At 36.9% G+C, this 13822-nt stretch overlaps 1 protein-coding gene across 1 annotated transcript in view; it reads right to left on the reverse strand.

Moving 5' to 3' along the window:
• GRIA4 (glutamate ionotropic receptor AMPA type subunit 4) overlaps positions 1-13822 on the reverse strand; it is a 412492-nt gene that overhangs the window by 81623 nt on the left and 317047 nt on the right. The window contains exon 5 of the mRNA XM_061154923.1: positions 659-817. Coding sequence (XP_061010906.1) covers positions 659-817 — 159 coding nt within the window. The remainder of the gene's footprint in view (positions 1-658; positions 818-13822) is intronic.

The raw sequence follows: 13822 nt of genomic DNA on the forward strand, positions 1-13822 counted from the left end.
ACTCCTGGAGTTTACTCAAACTCATGCCCATTGAGTCGGATGGCATCACTGACTCAACGTCTTATTGTGGAGAAGCTCAAAACCACTAAGTTAGAGTTTAAGAAACATTATTCCATTATCTACATGATATCTATCTTTTCAGGAGAGAAAAAAATGTGCTTATGATCAGAAATTTACCAACTCCTTTCGCAAATATCAATAACAAACTTCAATGTCTGTCAGATAAAATTTGACATTTTACTGTTAATTTGAAAGAGAAATTTTGCAGAAGCTACATATTTTACATTTTTTACCACTTTCCTTACTCATTGTAAATCATTTTGCAAATATAGTTGTTTTCTGAGTAGAATAGTTACTAGTGGTTATTCACATTTGAAATATTTAGTTAATAAAAAATTTTAAAAGTATATAATTTATTCAGGGATGTTCATATGCAAATTAATTATAATAATAAACTACTTGAGCAAATGGCTAACATTTCATCCATAAAATATAAAAATTTGGAAAATATTGATTCGTGTGACAAATAGTGGCAAAGTATTTCTGCCCCATGCCACACTGTGCCTGACAAAATATTACTAGAAGAACTGCATAATGAACTTTCTACCTTAAATTTTAAAAAGTACTAAAAATACATAAAATAAAAACAAAGAAATACCTTTGGAGGTGTCTCAGATCCTGGATATTCTCTCTGATCTAGTTTCTTCCAGCGATCCATTAATTTGGTCACCATAGGTGTATTAAAATCTACCAACTGGAATCCTGTAACATTGGCTCCACCGTGTATAAATCTCTCAAGAGAAATATCCTTGAATCCCTATAAAAATCAGTATGACAGTTTGTTAAGCTTAATTAATTATTGGAGTTAATAGCTAACATTTTGGCTCCTCAATGTTAATGTGAATTGATAACCAATATGATTTAAAAGTGATGGCTATAAACAACTGGAAGATTATGTCAATGTTGACATAATAACAATTATGTCAATTTAGGTGTTAAACTCTGTCATTCAAAATCTAATACATGACACCATATCAACAACAAAAAAGACAAATATCACATGATCATCTCAACAGATACAGAAAAAACATTTGACAAAATTCACCATCCACTCATGATAAATATTCCCATCAAAGTGGATATAATGGACACATATATCAACATAATAAAAGTTATTTATGACAAACCCAAAGCCAACATAATATTCAATGGTGAAAAGCTGAAAGCCTTCTTGCTAAAATTTGGAATAAAATGAGTATGCCCACTGTCACCTCTTCTATTCAACATACGATTGAAAGTCCTAGTGACAGCAATCAGACAAGAAAAAGAAACAAAATATTATTCAAATTGTAGGGAAAAGGTAAAGTTGTTATTATCTGCAGATGACATGATATTATATATAGAAAACTCTAAAGATTCCACAGAAAAACTACTGGTAAAATAATTTAGCATGGTAATAGGTTATGAGATTAACATACAGAAATCTGCTACATTTTTAACACTAATAATACATATCAGAAAGCGAATGTAAAAAAAAATCATTAAATACATCAAAAAAACCTTAAAATACCTAGGCATAAACTTCACCACAGAGGTGAAAGACTTAAATGCTAAGATCTACAAAACAATGATAAAGGAAACTGAAGATGATTCAAAGAAATAGGAAAATAACACATGCTCTTGGATTGGAAGAGTTAATATTATTAAGATGGTCAACTACCTAAAGTAATATACAGATTTAATGAGATCTTTATCAAAAAACCCATGACATTTTTCACAGAACTAGAATAATCCTAAAATTTATATTTTTCACAGAACTAGAATAATCCTAAAATTTATATGGAGCCACAAATGACCCATAATTAAAAAGCAATCTTCAAGAAAAAGAACAATGGTGGAGGTCTAACTGTCTCATACTTTAGACAGTAATATAAAGCTACAGTAATCAAAACATCATGATCTTGGCACAAAAACAGACATATGGGTTAATGGAACAGAATAGAGAGCCCAGGAAAAAACCAACACACCTACAGTCAGTTAATCTTCAATGAGGGAGGCAATAATATATGATGGAGAAAAGGAAGTCAGTCTCTTCAGCAAGTGGTTTGGGAAAGCTGGACAACTGCATATAAATCAATGAGCTAAGAACACTCCCTCACACCATACATAAAAATAAAGTCAGAATGGCTTAAAGATTTAAATACAAGACCTGACCCCATAAAACTCCTAGAAGAGAACATAGGCAAAACCATCTCTGACATAAATTGAGCAATATTCCCTTGGTCAGTCTCCCAAAGCCAAATAAATAAAATAAAAAATAAATAAATTGGAACTAATCAAATTTAAAAACTTTTGAGCAGCAAAGGAAATCATAAACAAATTGAAAAGGCAACCTACAGGGTGGAAGAAAATATTTGCAAATGTTGTGACTGACAAGGACTTAATTTCCAAAATATACAAACTGCTCATACAGCTTAATATCAAAAAGACAAGCAACCCAATCAAAAAAAAAAAGAAGAAAAATGGGCAGAAGATTTATATTGACATTTTTCCAAAGAAGGCATTCAGATGGTCAAAAAGCACATGAAAAATGCTCAACATTGCTTATCATCAGAGAAATGCAAATCAAAATCACAATGAGGGATCACCTCACACAAATCAAAATAGATATCTTCAAAAAGTCTACAAATAATAAATGCTGGTAAAGATGTGGAGGAAAGGGAGCCCTCTGATACTGTTTGATGGGAATGTAAATTGGTATAACCACTACCGAGAAGAGTATGGAGGTTCCTTAAAAAAACTAAAAATAGAGTTGCCATATGATTCAGCAGTTCTACTCTTGAGCATATATCTGGAGAAAATTCATATTTGAACAGGCGTCTTTTCAAACACTGAACACCAGTGTTCACAGTAACACTATTTACAATAGCCAAGACATGGAAACAGCCTAAATGTTCATCAATAAATGAGTGAATAAAGAAGATATGGCATATACACATTATGAAATATTGCTCAACTGTAATAGAATGAATGCATGCAGTAACATGGATGGGCCTAGAGATTATCATACTAAATGAATTGTCAGACAGAGAAGGACAAATATCATATGATATCACTTGTATGTGGAATTAGAATAAAATAATACAAACTAATTCATTTACAAAATAGGCTTAACAGACATAGGAAGTAAATTTATGTTTACTAAAGGAGGAGAGGTAGGAAGGATAAATTAAGAATTTGGGATTAACCAATCTATACTACTACATACAAAATAGATAAACAATATGCTAACATATATAATAGGGAACTACATTAAATATTTTTTAATAATCTATAATGGAAAATAATCTGAAAAAGAATATATATATAAATACATATACACACACACACATGAGTATGTGTATGACTGAGTCACTTTTCTCTACATCTGAAACTAACACATTACAAATCAAGTATATTTCAATTAAAAAGTATAACACATGAGAAAAGGATATAAATGTTTCTAGTTCAATTCAACTCAATTTAATAAGTATCAATATTTCTGAAATGCCTCTGAGTGCCTTTTATGAAGCATGGAGGAGGATACAGGAGATGAATGAAAAGCATCAAACATAAGACACCTAAGCAGATACGTGTTTTATGTGAAAATGTCTTATATTAATATTAAGGTTTTACGGTATTCTGAGTCTGTGATATGTAACACTTTTCACAGCAGTTCAGCTTAATTACAAAGTGGTTTAAAAGAAGATCGAAAGTTTTGAGACAGAGAGGGTGAAAGCTTTGATTATCAGTCACTACAGCCCTCATAGTTTTGGGAAATGGCAGTGGATGAGAAGAGAGAAAATAGGCCATTCACATGTGGTAGGGAAAAATTCAAGTCCCAGCAGGTGGAGTGAGGAAGGTGGACAGGAAGGTGTCACCTCATTTGGTTCGGAGGTAGTTAACTAAGTTAAAAAAATTATGGAAAAAAGTTATTTATTTTCTAGCTATATCTTTCTATCACCTATCTGTTTATCTCTCATTTCTCTCTCTCTATCTTTTACATATGTATTCCATACCTGGCTCTATTTTTCCATTAGAAATTTGAGGTAACTTACAAAAATATACACCCAATTTTGTAAGCAAACAATTATAGGAAAAAGACAAAAAAGTATATTACAAAAGTAAATTATTATAACCAAAGATATCAACTCAGACAAAAGTAAATCACACACACAGAGTTTGAAGCATCTGCACTTGCTTTGCTGTCTGTCCCCTTTAGGTATTTAGGAAATCTTTTTTTAAATGTGAACTTGATTCAGTAGTCTTGAGAAAAATTTTATCTTTTTCCTTTTTTTGGTCAACATAAATTATGCAGCAGTGACCCTACAGTTACAGTAGGAATCAAGAAGAAGAGGAAGACCTAGTGTTACCTATCCTGTTGCATGTGTCTCAGCCATGATTTTGGAAACTGTTTTTTATTTTAATAACAAAGAGGAATTTCTTACTAGCCAATATATACATGTTACTGTCTGGCTACTGGCATCTAAGGGACAATGAAAGACCCAGGAGTGTGTATTCATAGTTAATATTAATGCTGGGCTGATTATGTATCAGGCATTGTGGTAAGCACATTCCACTGATTATCAATCTAGTTTAGTTCTCACAACAAACTTAGGAGATAGATCCTATCTTATAAATAAGGAAACCAAGTGTCAGTGGGTTAAAACAAAACTATTCAAGATCTCCCAGCAAATACATATTAGAACCAAAAGATTCCCAGCTTTGCCTTTTTAAAATTATGCTCTTATGTATTTTTACACAAATATGTATTTTCCCTTGAAGAAATAGGGCTTCCCTTGTGGCTCAGCTGGTAAAGAATTTGCCTGTAATGTGAGAGACCTGGGTTTGATCCCTGGGTTGGGAAGATCCCCTGGAGAAGGGAATGGCTACCCACTCCAGTATTCTGGCCTGAAGAATTGCATGGACTATACAGTCCATGGGGTTGCCAAGAGTTGGACACAACTGAGCAACTTTCACTTTCAATTTTCATGTGTTTTCAATTTTGATATTTATCATAATATTCCTAGGAGAGGCAGGGAGATACTGTAGAAAGCAATTCAGGCTCAGTCTCATTTCTGCAACTTTCTAGCCTTAGGTTTCCCACATGCAAAATAAGAATGATAATGCTAACACAGCTAGCACATCTGGTTTGAATTTAGTAAATAATGGCTATTGTTAATTAATTAATTCAATAAATATTTATTTCATGTCTATTATATGCTAGCTGATTTGACAGTTCATCAGTGATATTCTCATTTTACTGGGAAGAAAGTTAGACATCAGAAATCAAATATATGATTTTGAAACTGGAAAAACACTATCAATCTCTAGCTAGTTAAATGTTAATTGAACATTCATTCATAAAAATGAAAAGATAGGGCAGACCCAGAGATAGGCAAATAATTTCAATTTTCCAAAAGCTACAATGATTCAACTATTGCATTAGTTGCTAACTGATAACATTATTATTTTATTTTAGCAGTGGGTGAAATAGAATGCCTGCCAAGTGTTTTTTTTGTTTGTTTGTTTGTTTTTTGATAGAGTTTTCCCACAGGTACAGTACATGCAGGCAAAGCTGTAGCCTTCAGAAAAATCATCTGATGTAAAGCCTAACTGATAAATAATTGTTTACATTTCTCTGATTCCATTCTGTTGTTATGCTGAAGGTAAAGGAAAAAATATTACCACATCTGATTATGAGCTTCTTTTAGCTATAATCTAAAGAATGGTAGGTGACTCAGTTAATTTTAGCTATGTCTATTTGAGTATAGGCAATATTTTTTCTTTCATATTTTGAACTAATTTCATATAGAAAATTGGTAGGCCGTAGACTGGAAAGCAGTTTTCATGGAAGGTTACATTGATGACTAAGTAGGTTTTAGTTTTTAGCCACAGGATATTGTGGAGCTGTGGAACAAACAGTTTCCAGAACAAACTGTGGAAAATTCTTCAATAGATGGGAATTGTAAGGTAAGATCACCTTACCTGCCTCTTGAGAAATGTGTATGCAGGTCAAGAAGCAACAGTTAGAACTGGACATCGAACAAGAGCCTGGTTTGAAATTGGGAAAGGAGTACATCAAGGCTGTATATTGTCACCCTGCTTATTTAACTTATATGCAGAGTACATCATGTGAAATGCCGAGCTGGATGAAGCACAAGCTGCAATCAAGATTGCTGGGAGAAATATCAGTAACCTCAGATACACAGATGACACCACCCTTATGGCAGAAAGCAAAGAAGAACTAAAGAGCATCTTGATGAATGTGAAAGAGGAGAGTGAAAAGCTGGCTTTAAACTCAACATTCAAAAAACAAAGATCATGGCATCCAATCCATTACTTCTTGACAAACAGATGGGGAAACAATGGAAACTGAGATAATTTATTTTGGGGGGCTCCAAAATCACTGCAGATGGTGATTGCAGCCAGTCATGAAATGAAAAGATGCTTGCTCCTTGGAAGAAAAGCTATGACCAACCTAGACAGCATGTTAAAAAGTAGAGACATTACTTTGCCTACAAAGGTCCATCTAGTCAAAGCTATGGTTTTCCAGTAGTTGTGTAAGGATGTGAGAGTTGGCTATAAAGAAAGCTGAACTCTGAAGAACTGATGCTTTTGAACTGTGGTGTTGGAGAAGACTCTTGAGAATTCCTTCTACTGCAAGGAAATCCAACCAGTCCATCCTAAAGGAAATTAGTCCTGAATATTCTTTGGAAGGACTGATGCTGAAGCTGAAGCTCCAATATTTTGGCCACCTGATGTGAAGAACTGACTTATTTGAAAAGCCCTGATGCTGGGAAAGATTGAAGGTGGGAGGAGGAGGGGACGACAGAGGATGAAATGGTTTGATGGCATAACCAACTCGATGGACATGAGTTTGAGCAAGCTCTGGGTATTGGTGATGGACAGGGAAGCCTGGCCATGGGGTCAGAAAGATTAGGACATGACTGAGCTACTGAACCAAACTGAACTGACTGTGGAACTGAAAGTGTGGAAAACATTGTAATACAATCTTCTCTACAGTCCTAGAGAAGGGAGAGGTGGTTAGTGGTTAAATAACTAAGTAAATAATGCCCCAGAGGGCAGAGGGGAGACCAGTGAGAGAGTTTCTCTTACTGAAATGGGCTACTCAACAATGTCTGCATTTCATAATAGTTAATGACATCCTAAGAAAAATATTAATTTCCAACCATGCTTTCCTTTTAATTTTCATTTAGAGTTGATACATCTTCTGGGAAGAGGGAAAGTGAAATTAATAAATTAGAGAACTTCAGATATCCTAATGATTACTGATGTAAATCTATAGGTTCATCATATCATATGTGTTTAATAAATACTTATTTTATATTTTTCTAATTAAGATAGAATATCTACTGTTTTGCCTTTCAGGTTCACAGGTTGACTAAATCATACCGAGGCAGCTCAGGTGCAGTTAAAAGAAAGAGTGTCAAATAGAATGGGAGAAATTCCCTTTTAACAGCTTTTAAATGTTAGGTTAAAATTTGACTTGGGAGGGTGGTCCCAAGATGGTGGAGGAATAGGACAGGGAGACCACTTTCCCCCACAAATTCATCAAAAGATCATTTGAATGCTGAGCAACTTCCACAAAACAACTTCTGAATGCTGGTGGAGGACACCAGGCATCCAGAAAGGCAGCCCTTTCTCTTCAAAAGGAGGTAGGACAAAGTATAAAAGACAAAAAAAGTGACAAAAGAATTAGGGATGGAGACGCATCCTGGGGAGGGAGTCATGAAGGAGAAGTTTCCAAATACCAGGAAACCCTCTCACCTGTGGGTCTGTGGGGAGGAAAAAGAAAAAAACCCACAGAATACACACCTAACCACAACTCCCAGCAGAGAAGTAGCCCAGATGTTCACATCAGCGACCAGGGGCTGGACAGGGAGGCACAGGCTGCCTGCTTAAGGTAAGGACTGGGCCTGAATGTCCTGAGGACAATCTGAGGGAGTTAATGTGAGACAGCAGCCCAAACTGTGGGATAGCCAGAGAGAGAGAGAGAAAACAAATAAACAAAGAAACAAGAACTTTCCTGCGAAAGGTTCTAACAATGTGCAGCCTGGCCCGCTCACAGAGCAAAGGATTGTGTGATCACCAAAGAAGAGCTAGTCGGCTGTGTACAGGCCCCTCCCCGCCAGAGGCAGAGAGGCAGGTGGGTGACAGCCAGAGCCAGAAGTCAAGGGGCTGCTCCAATCTCGGCCTCAGAGACTGGCATCCTCCACCAAACTGTGAGCAGGCCCCCAGTTGTTAACCACATCTTCCTGGGATCCTGGATGGTTGACATCTGCCAGGAGAGTTGCAGCCTGAGATCAGCTCCCCAGAGGAGACACATGGCACACCTGAGACTAGAGAGGTGATTAAGACGCATGGCCCACCTGGGAGAGTGCGCTGGCCAAGCACCTGGTCGCCTGAGCTGCTCAGACCTGGGAAGGGCACAAAACGCACGCCCAACAGTCTGTGCCCTTGCAGAGTACCCTGAGTACCCGAGAACCTGAATCCGAGTGGCTTAGACCTGGGAAGTGCATGAAACCCAGGGCCCACTTTGGACAGTGCCCTGCAGAGCACCCTGCATCCTGAATAGTGTAGAACCGGAAAGCACACACCATGAGCTTGGGCAAACCCAGTGTGGTCCATTCACTGAGAGCACTCCCCACACCCACCAGTGATATTTGCAGGGTTCCTCCCTTCCCCAAACACAACTAAACAAGTGAGCGTAAATAAGTGACCACCTCCACCCCCTTCTGTCAGGGTGGAAATTAGACATGGAAGAGACTTTCAAACAGAGGAAGCCAAAATAAACAAAGAAGGGTAAACCACTCTGGAAGTAACAAGTGCAACAGATTAAAACCCTGCAGTTAACATTGACTAAGCATTGGAGGGGGGCTATAGACTTTGAGAAGTATGACCTGAAACAAAGAACTATCTGAAACTGAACTGACCCCACACTGCCCTCGATAGCTCCAGAGAAATTCCTAGTATATTTTACTATTATCATTTTTTAATTTTGTTTATTTTAGCTTCTTTATTACATCTTTAATTTCAGGTTTATAGCCTACTATTACCTTGCAAAAAAAGACCCTATTTTTAAAGCAAATTTCATATGTATATTTTTTATAATTTTTCTGATTGATTTAGTTTTATATCTTTAATATTGTATTTTTGAGAGTCTAAACTCCAGATTTTTAATCTTTGTTTTTTTGTAATTTGTTACCAATTTTGTACCTTTAAGAATCTAATCTTCAGTATCCATGTTTACTTCAGTTCAGTTCAGTTCAGTTCAGTTGCTCAGTCATGTCCGACGCTTTGCGACCCCATGAACTGCAGCATGCCAGGCCTCCCTATCCATCACCAACTGCCGGAGTCTACCCAAACCCATATCCATTGAGTCGGTGATGCCATCCAACCATCTCATCCTCTGTCGACCCCTTCTCCTCCTGCCCTCAATCTTCCCCAGCATCAGGGTCTTTTCAAAGGAGTCCACTCTTCACATCAGGTGGCCAAAGTAATGGAGTTTCAGCTTCAACATCAGTCCTTCCAATGAACACCCAGGACTGATCTCCTTTAGGATGGACAGGTTGGATCTCCTTGCAGACCAAGGGACTCTCAAGAGTCTTTTCCAACACCACGGTTCAAAATCATCAATTCTTCAGTGCTGAACTTTCTTTATAGTTCAACTCTCACATCCATACAAGACTACTGGAAAAACCATAACCTTCACTAGACCGACCTTTGCTGACAAAGTAATGCCTCTCCTTTTTAATATGATGTGTAGGTTGGACATAACTTTCCTTCCAAGGAGTAAGCGTCTTTTAATTTCATGGCTGCAATCATCATTTGCAGTGATTTTGGAGGCCCCCCCCCAATAAAGTCAGCCACTGTTTCCACTGTTTCCCCATCTATTTGCCATGAAGTGATGGGGCCAGATGCCATGATCTTAGTTTTCTGAATGTTGAGCTTTAAGCTAACTTTTTCGTTCTCCTCTTCTATGTTTACTTAGGGTTGTGATTACTGGCTTGATTGCTCTCTCTGCTTTTGACTCCCTTTTCTCCCCCAGGTCACCTTTATCTCCTCCCTCTCCCTTCTCTTCTCTACTTAACTTTGTGAATCTCTCTGGGTGTTCCCGGCTGTGGAGAACACCTAGGGAACTGATTACTTGCTAGATTGGTCTTTACCATTTTGACTCCCCCTTTCCTCCTCCTGGTCACCTCTATCTCCCTCCTCCCTCTTCTCTTCTCCATGTAACTCTGTGAATTTCTCTGGATGCCCCAGACTGTAGAGAGTCTTTTCACCATTAACCTATATGTTTTATAATCTGTGCTGTATGGATGGAGAAGACTTGAGGCTACTCTAAGAATAAGACTGAAAGTCAGAGGCAGGAGGCTTAAATCCAAAACTTAAGAACACCAGAGAACTCCCGATTCCAGAGAACATTAATAGACAAGAGCTCATCAACAGCCTCTGTACCTACACTGAAATCAAGCATCACCTAAGAGCCAACAAGTTCCAGAGAAAGATTTACCTGCTAATTTTCCAACAACACAGGAAAACAGCCCTGAGCATTAAAATACAGGCTGCCCAAAGACATGCCAAAACCATAGACACCCCAAAACTCACTACTGGACATTTCATTGCACTCCAGAGAGAAGAGATCCAGCACCACCCACCAGAACACAGACACAAACTCCCCTAACCAGGAAACAAGCTAGTAGTCCAACCCCACCCCTAGGGAGCAGGCTTCACAATAAAGAGGAACCACAAACTTCCAGCATACAGAAAGGCCACCCCCAAAACAGCAATGTAAACAAAATGAAAAGGCAGAGAAATATTCAACAGGTAAAGGAACGTGGTAAATACCCACCAAAGCAAACAAAAAAGGAGAAGATAGGGAGTCTATCTGAAAAATGATTCAGAACAATGAAAGTAAAGATGCTCCAAAATCTTGAAAACAAAATAAATAGTGTAGAGACAAGGATTGAGAAGATACAAGAAATGTTTACAAGGACCTAGAAGAAATGAAAAAGTCAATCAACAATAAATAATGTAATAACTGAGATCAAAAGCACTCTGGAGGGAACCAACAGTAGAATAACTGAGGTAGAAGATAGGATAAGTGAGGTGGAAGATAGAATGGTGGAAATAAAAGAAACAGAGAGGGAAAAAGAAAAAAGAAATAAAAGAAATGAGGGCAACCTCAGAGACATCTGGGACAATCATCGGATCATAGGAGCCCCAGAAGAAGAAAACAAAAAGAAAGGGCATGAGAAAATACTTGAGGAGATAATAGTTGAAAACTTCCCTAAAATGGGGAAGGAAATAGCCACCCAAGCCCAAGAAACCCAGAGATTCCCAAACAAGATAAACCCAAGGAAAAATACTGCAAGACACATATTAATCAAATTAATGAAGATCAAACACAAAGAGCAAATATTAAAAGCAGCAAGGGAAAAGCAACAAATTAAACACATGGGATCCCCTAAAGGATAACAGCTGTTCTTTCAATAGAAACTCCTCAGGCCAGAAGGGAATGGCAGGACATATTTAAAATGATGGAAGTGAAAAACCTACAACCCAGACTACTGTACCCAGCAAAGATCTCATTCAAGTATGAAAAGGAAAGCAAAAGCTTTACAGACAAGCAAAAGCTCAGAGAATTCAGCACCACCAAACCAGCTCCTCAACAAATGCTAAAGGATCTTTTCTAGACAGGAAACACAGGAAAGGTTTATAAACTCAAACCCAAAACAAGAAAGTAAATGGCAATGGGATCATACTTATCAATAATTACCTTAAATGTAAATGGGTTGAATACCCAAACCAAAAAACAAAGACTGGCTGAATGGATACAAAAACAAGACCTCTATATATGCTGTCTACAATATACCCACCTCAAATCAAGGGACACATACAGACTGAAAGTGAAGGGCTTGAAAAAGAAATTTCATGCAAATGCAGACCAAAAGAAAGCAGAAGTAGTAATGGTCATATCAGATAAAATATGCTTTGAAATAAAGACAGTGATAAGAGACAAAGAAGGACACTACATAATGATCAAAGGATCAATCCAAGAAGACATAGCAATTATAAATATATATGCACCCAACATAGCAGCATCTCAATGTATAAGGCAAATGGTAATAGGTATGAAAGGGGAAATTTAGTAACACAATAATAGTGGGGGACTTTAATATCCCGCTCACATCTATGGATAGATCAACCAAACAGAAAATTAGCAAGGAAACATAAACTTTAAATGACACAATGGACCAGTTAGCCCTAATTGATATCTATAGGACATTTCAAGCCAAAACAATGAATTTCACCTTTTCCTCAAGGGCACACAGAATATTCTCCAGGATAAATCACATCCTGCATAATTAATCTAATCTTGGTAAATTCAAAAAAGTTGAAATCATTTCAAGTTTCTCCTGCAATGTGGGAGACCCCAGTTTGATTCCTGGGTTGGGAAGATCCCCTGGAGAAGGCAAAGACTACCCACTCCAGTACTCTGACCTGGAGAATTTCATGGACTGTATAGTCCATAGGATCGCAAAGAGTCAGACATGACTGAGCAACTTTAAATGTAAAATGTAATGCAAGCATCTTTTCTGATCACAGTGTGGTAAGATTAGATGTCCACTACAGGAAAAAAAAAAAAAACTATTAAAATACAAACATATGGAGGCTAAACAATCCACTTCTGAATAACCAACAAATCACAGAAGAAATTAAAAGAGAGATCAAAATATGATGCAAATGAAAATGAAAACAGGACTACTCAAAATCTATGGGTTTCAGTAAAAGCAGTGCTAAAGGGGAGGCTCATAGCAATACAACTTACCTTAAGAAACAAGAGAAAAATCAATTAAATAACCTAACTTTACACCTAAAGCAACTAGAAAAAGAAGAACTGAAGAACCTGAGGGTTAGTAGAAGGAAAGAAATCATAAAAGTTAGGACAGAAAGAAATGAAAAAGAAACAGAGGAGACTAGAAAAAATCAACAAACTAAAAGCTGGTTCTTAGAGAAGATAAATAAAGTAGATAAACCATTAGCCAGACTCATCAAGAAAAGAAAGGGAGAAGAATCAAATCAACAGAGTTAGAAATGAAGAAATTAAGGAAACAATTCCATTCACCATTGTGATGAAAAGAATAATATACTTAGGAATAAATCTACCCAAAGAAACAAAAGACCTATATATATAAAACTATGAAACACTGATGAAAGAAATCAAAGAGGACACAAATAGATGGAGAAATATACTATGCTCATGGATCAGAAGAATCAATATAGTGAATATGAGTATAATACACAAAGCAATCTAAAGATTCAATGCAATCCCTGTCAAGCTACTTTGACAGGGAAGGTATCTTTCAGAGAACTAGAAGAAATAATTTCATACTTTGTATGGAAATAGAAAAAATCTCAAATACCCAAAGCAAACTTGAGAAAGAAGAATGAAGCTGGAGGAATCAACCTGCCTGATTTGAGACTATAATACAAAGTCATCAAAACAGTATGGTACTGGCATAAGACAGAAATATAGATCAATGTAACAAAATAGATGGTCAACAGCAAAATCAGATTGATTATATTCTTTGCAGCCAAAGATGGAGAAACTCTATGCAGTCAGCAAAAAGAAGACTGGGAGCTGACTGTGGCTCAGATCATGAACTCCTTATTGCCAAATTCAGACTTAAACTGAAGAGAGTAGGGAAAATTGCTAGACCATTCAGGTATGACCTAAATCAAATCCCTTATGACT

The sequence above is a fragment of the Dama dama genome, chromosome 1 (genome assembly GCF_033118175.1).
Source record: "Dama dama isolate Ldn47 chromosome 1, ASM3311817v1, whole genome shotgun sequence".
NCBI classification, from domain to species: Eukaryota; Metazoa; Chordata; class Mammalia; order Artiodactyla; family Cervidae; genus Dama; species Dama dama.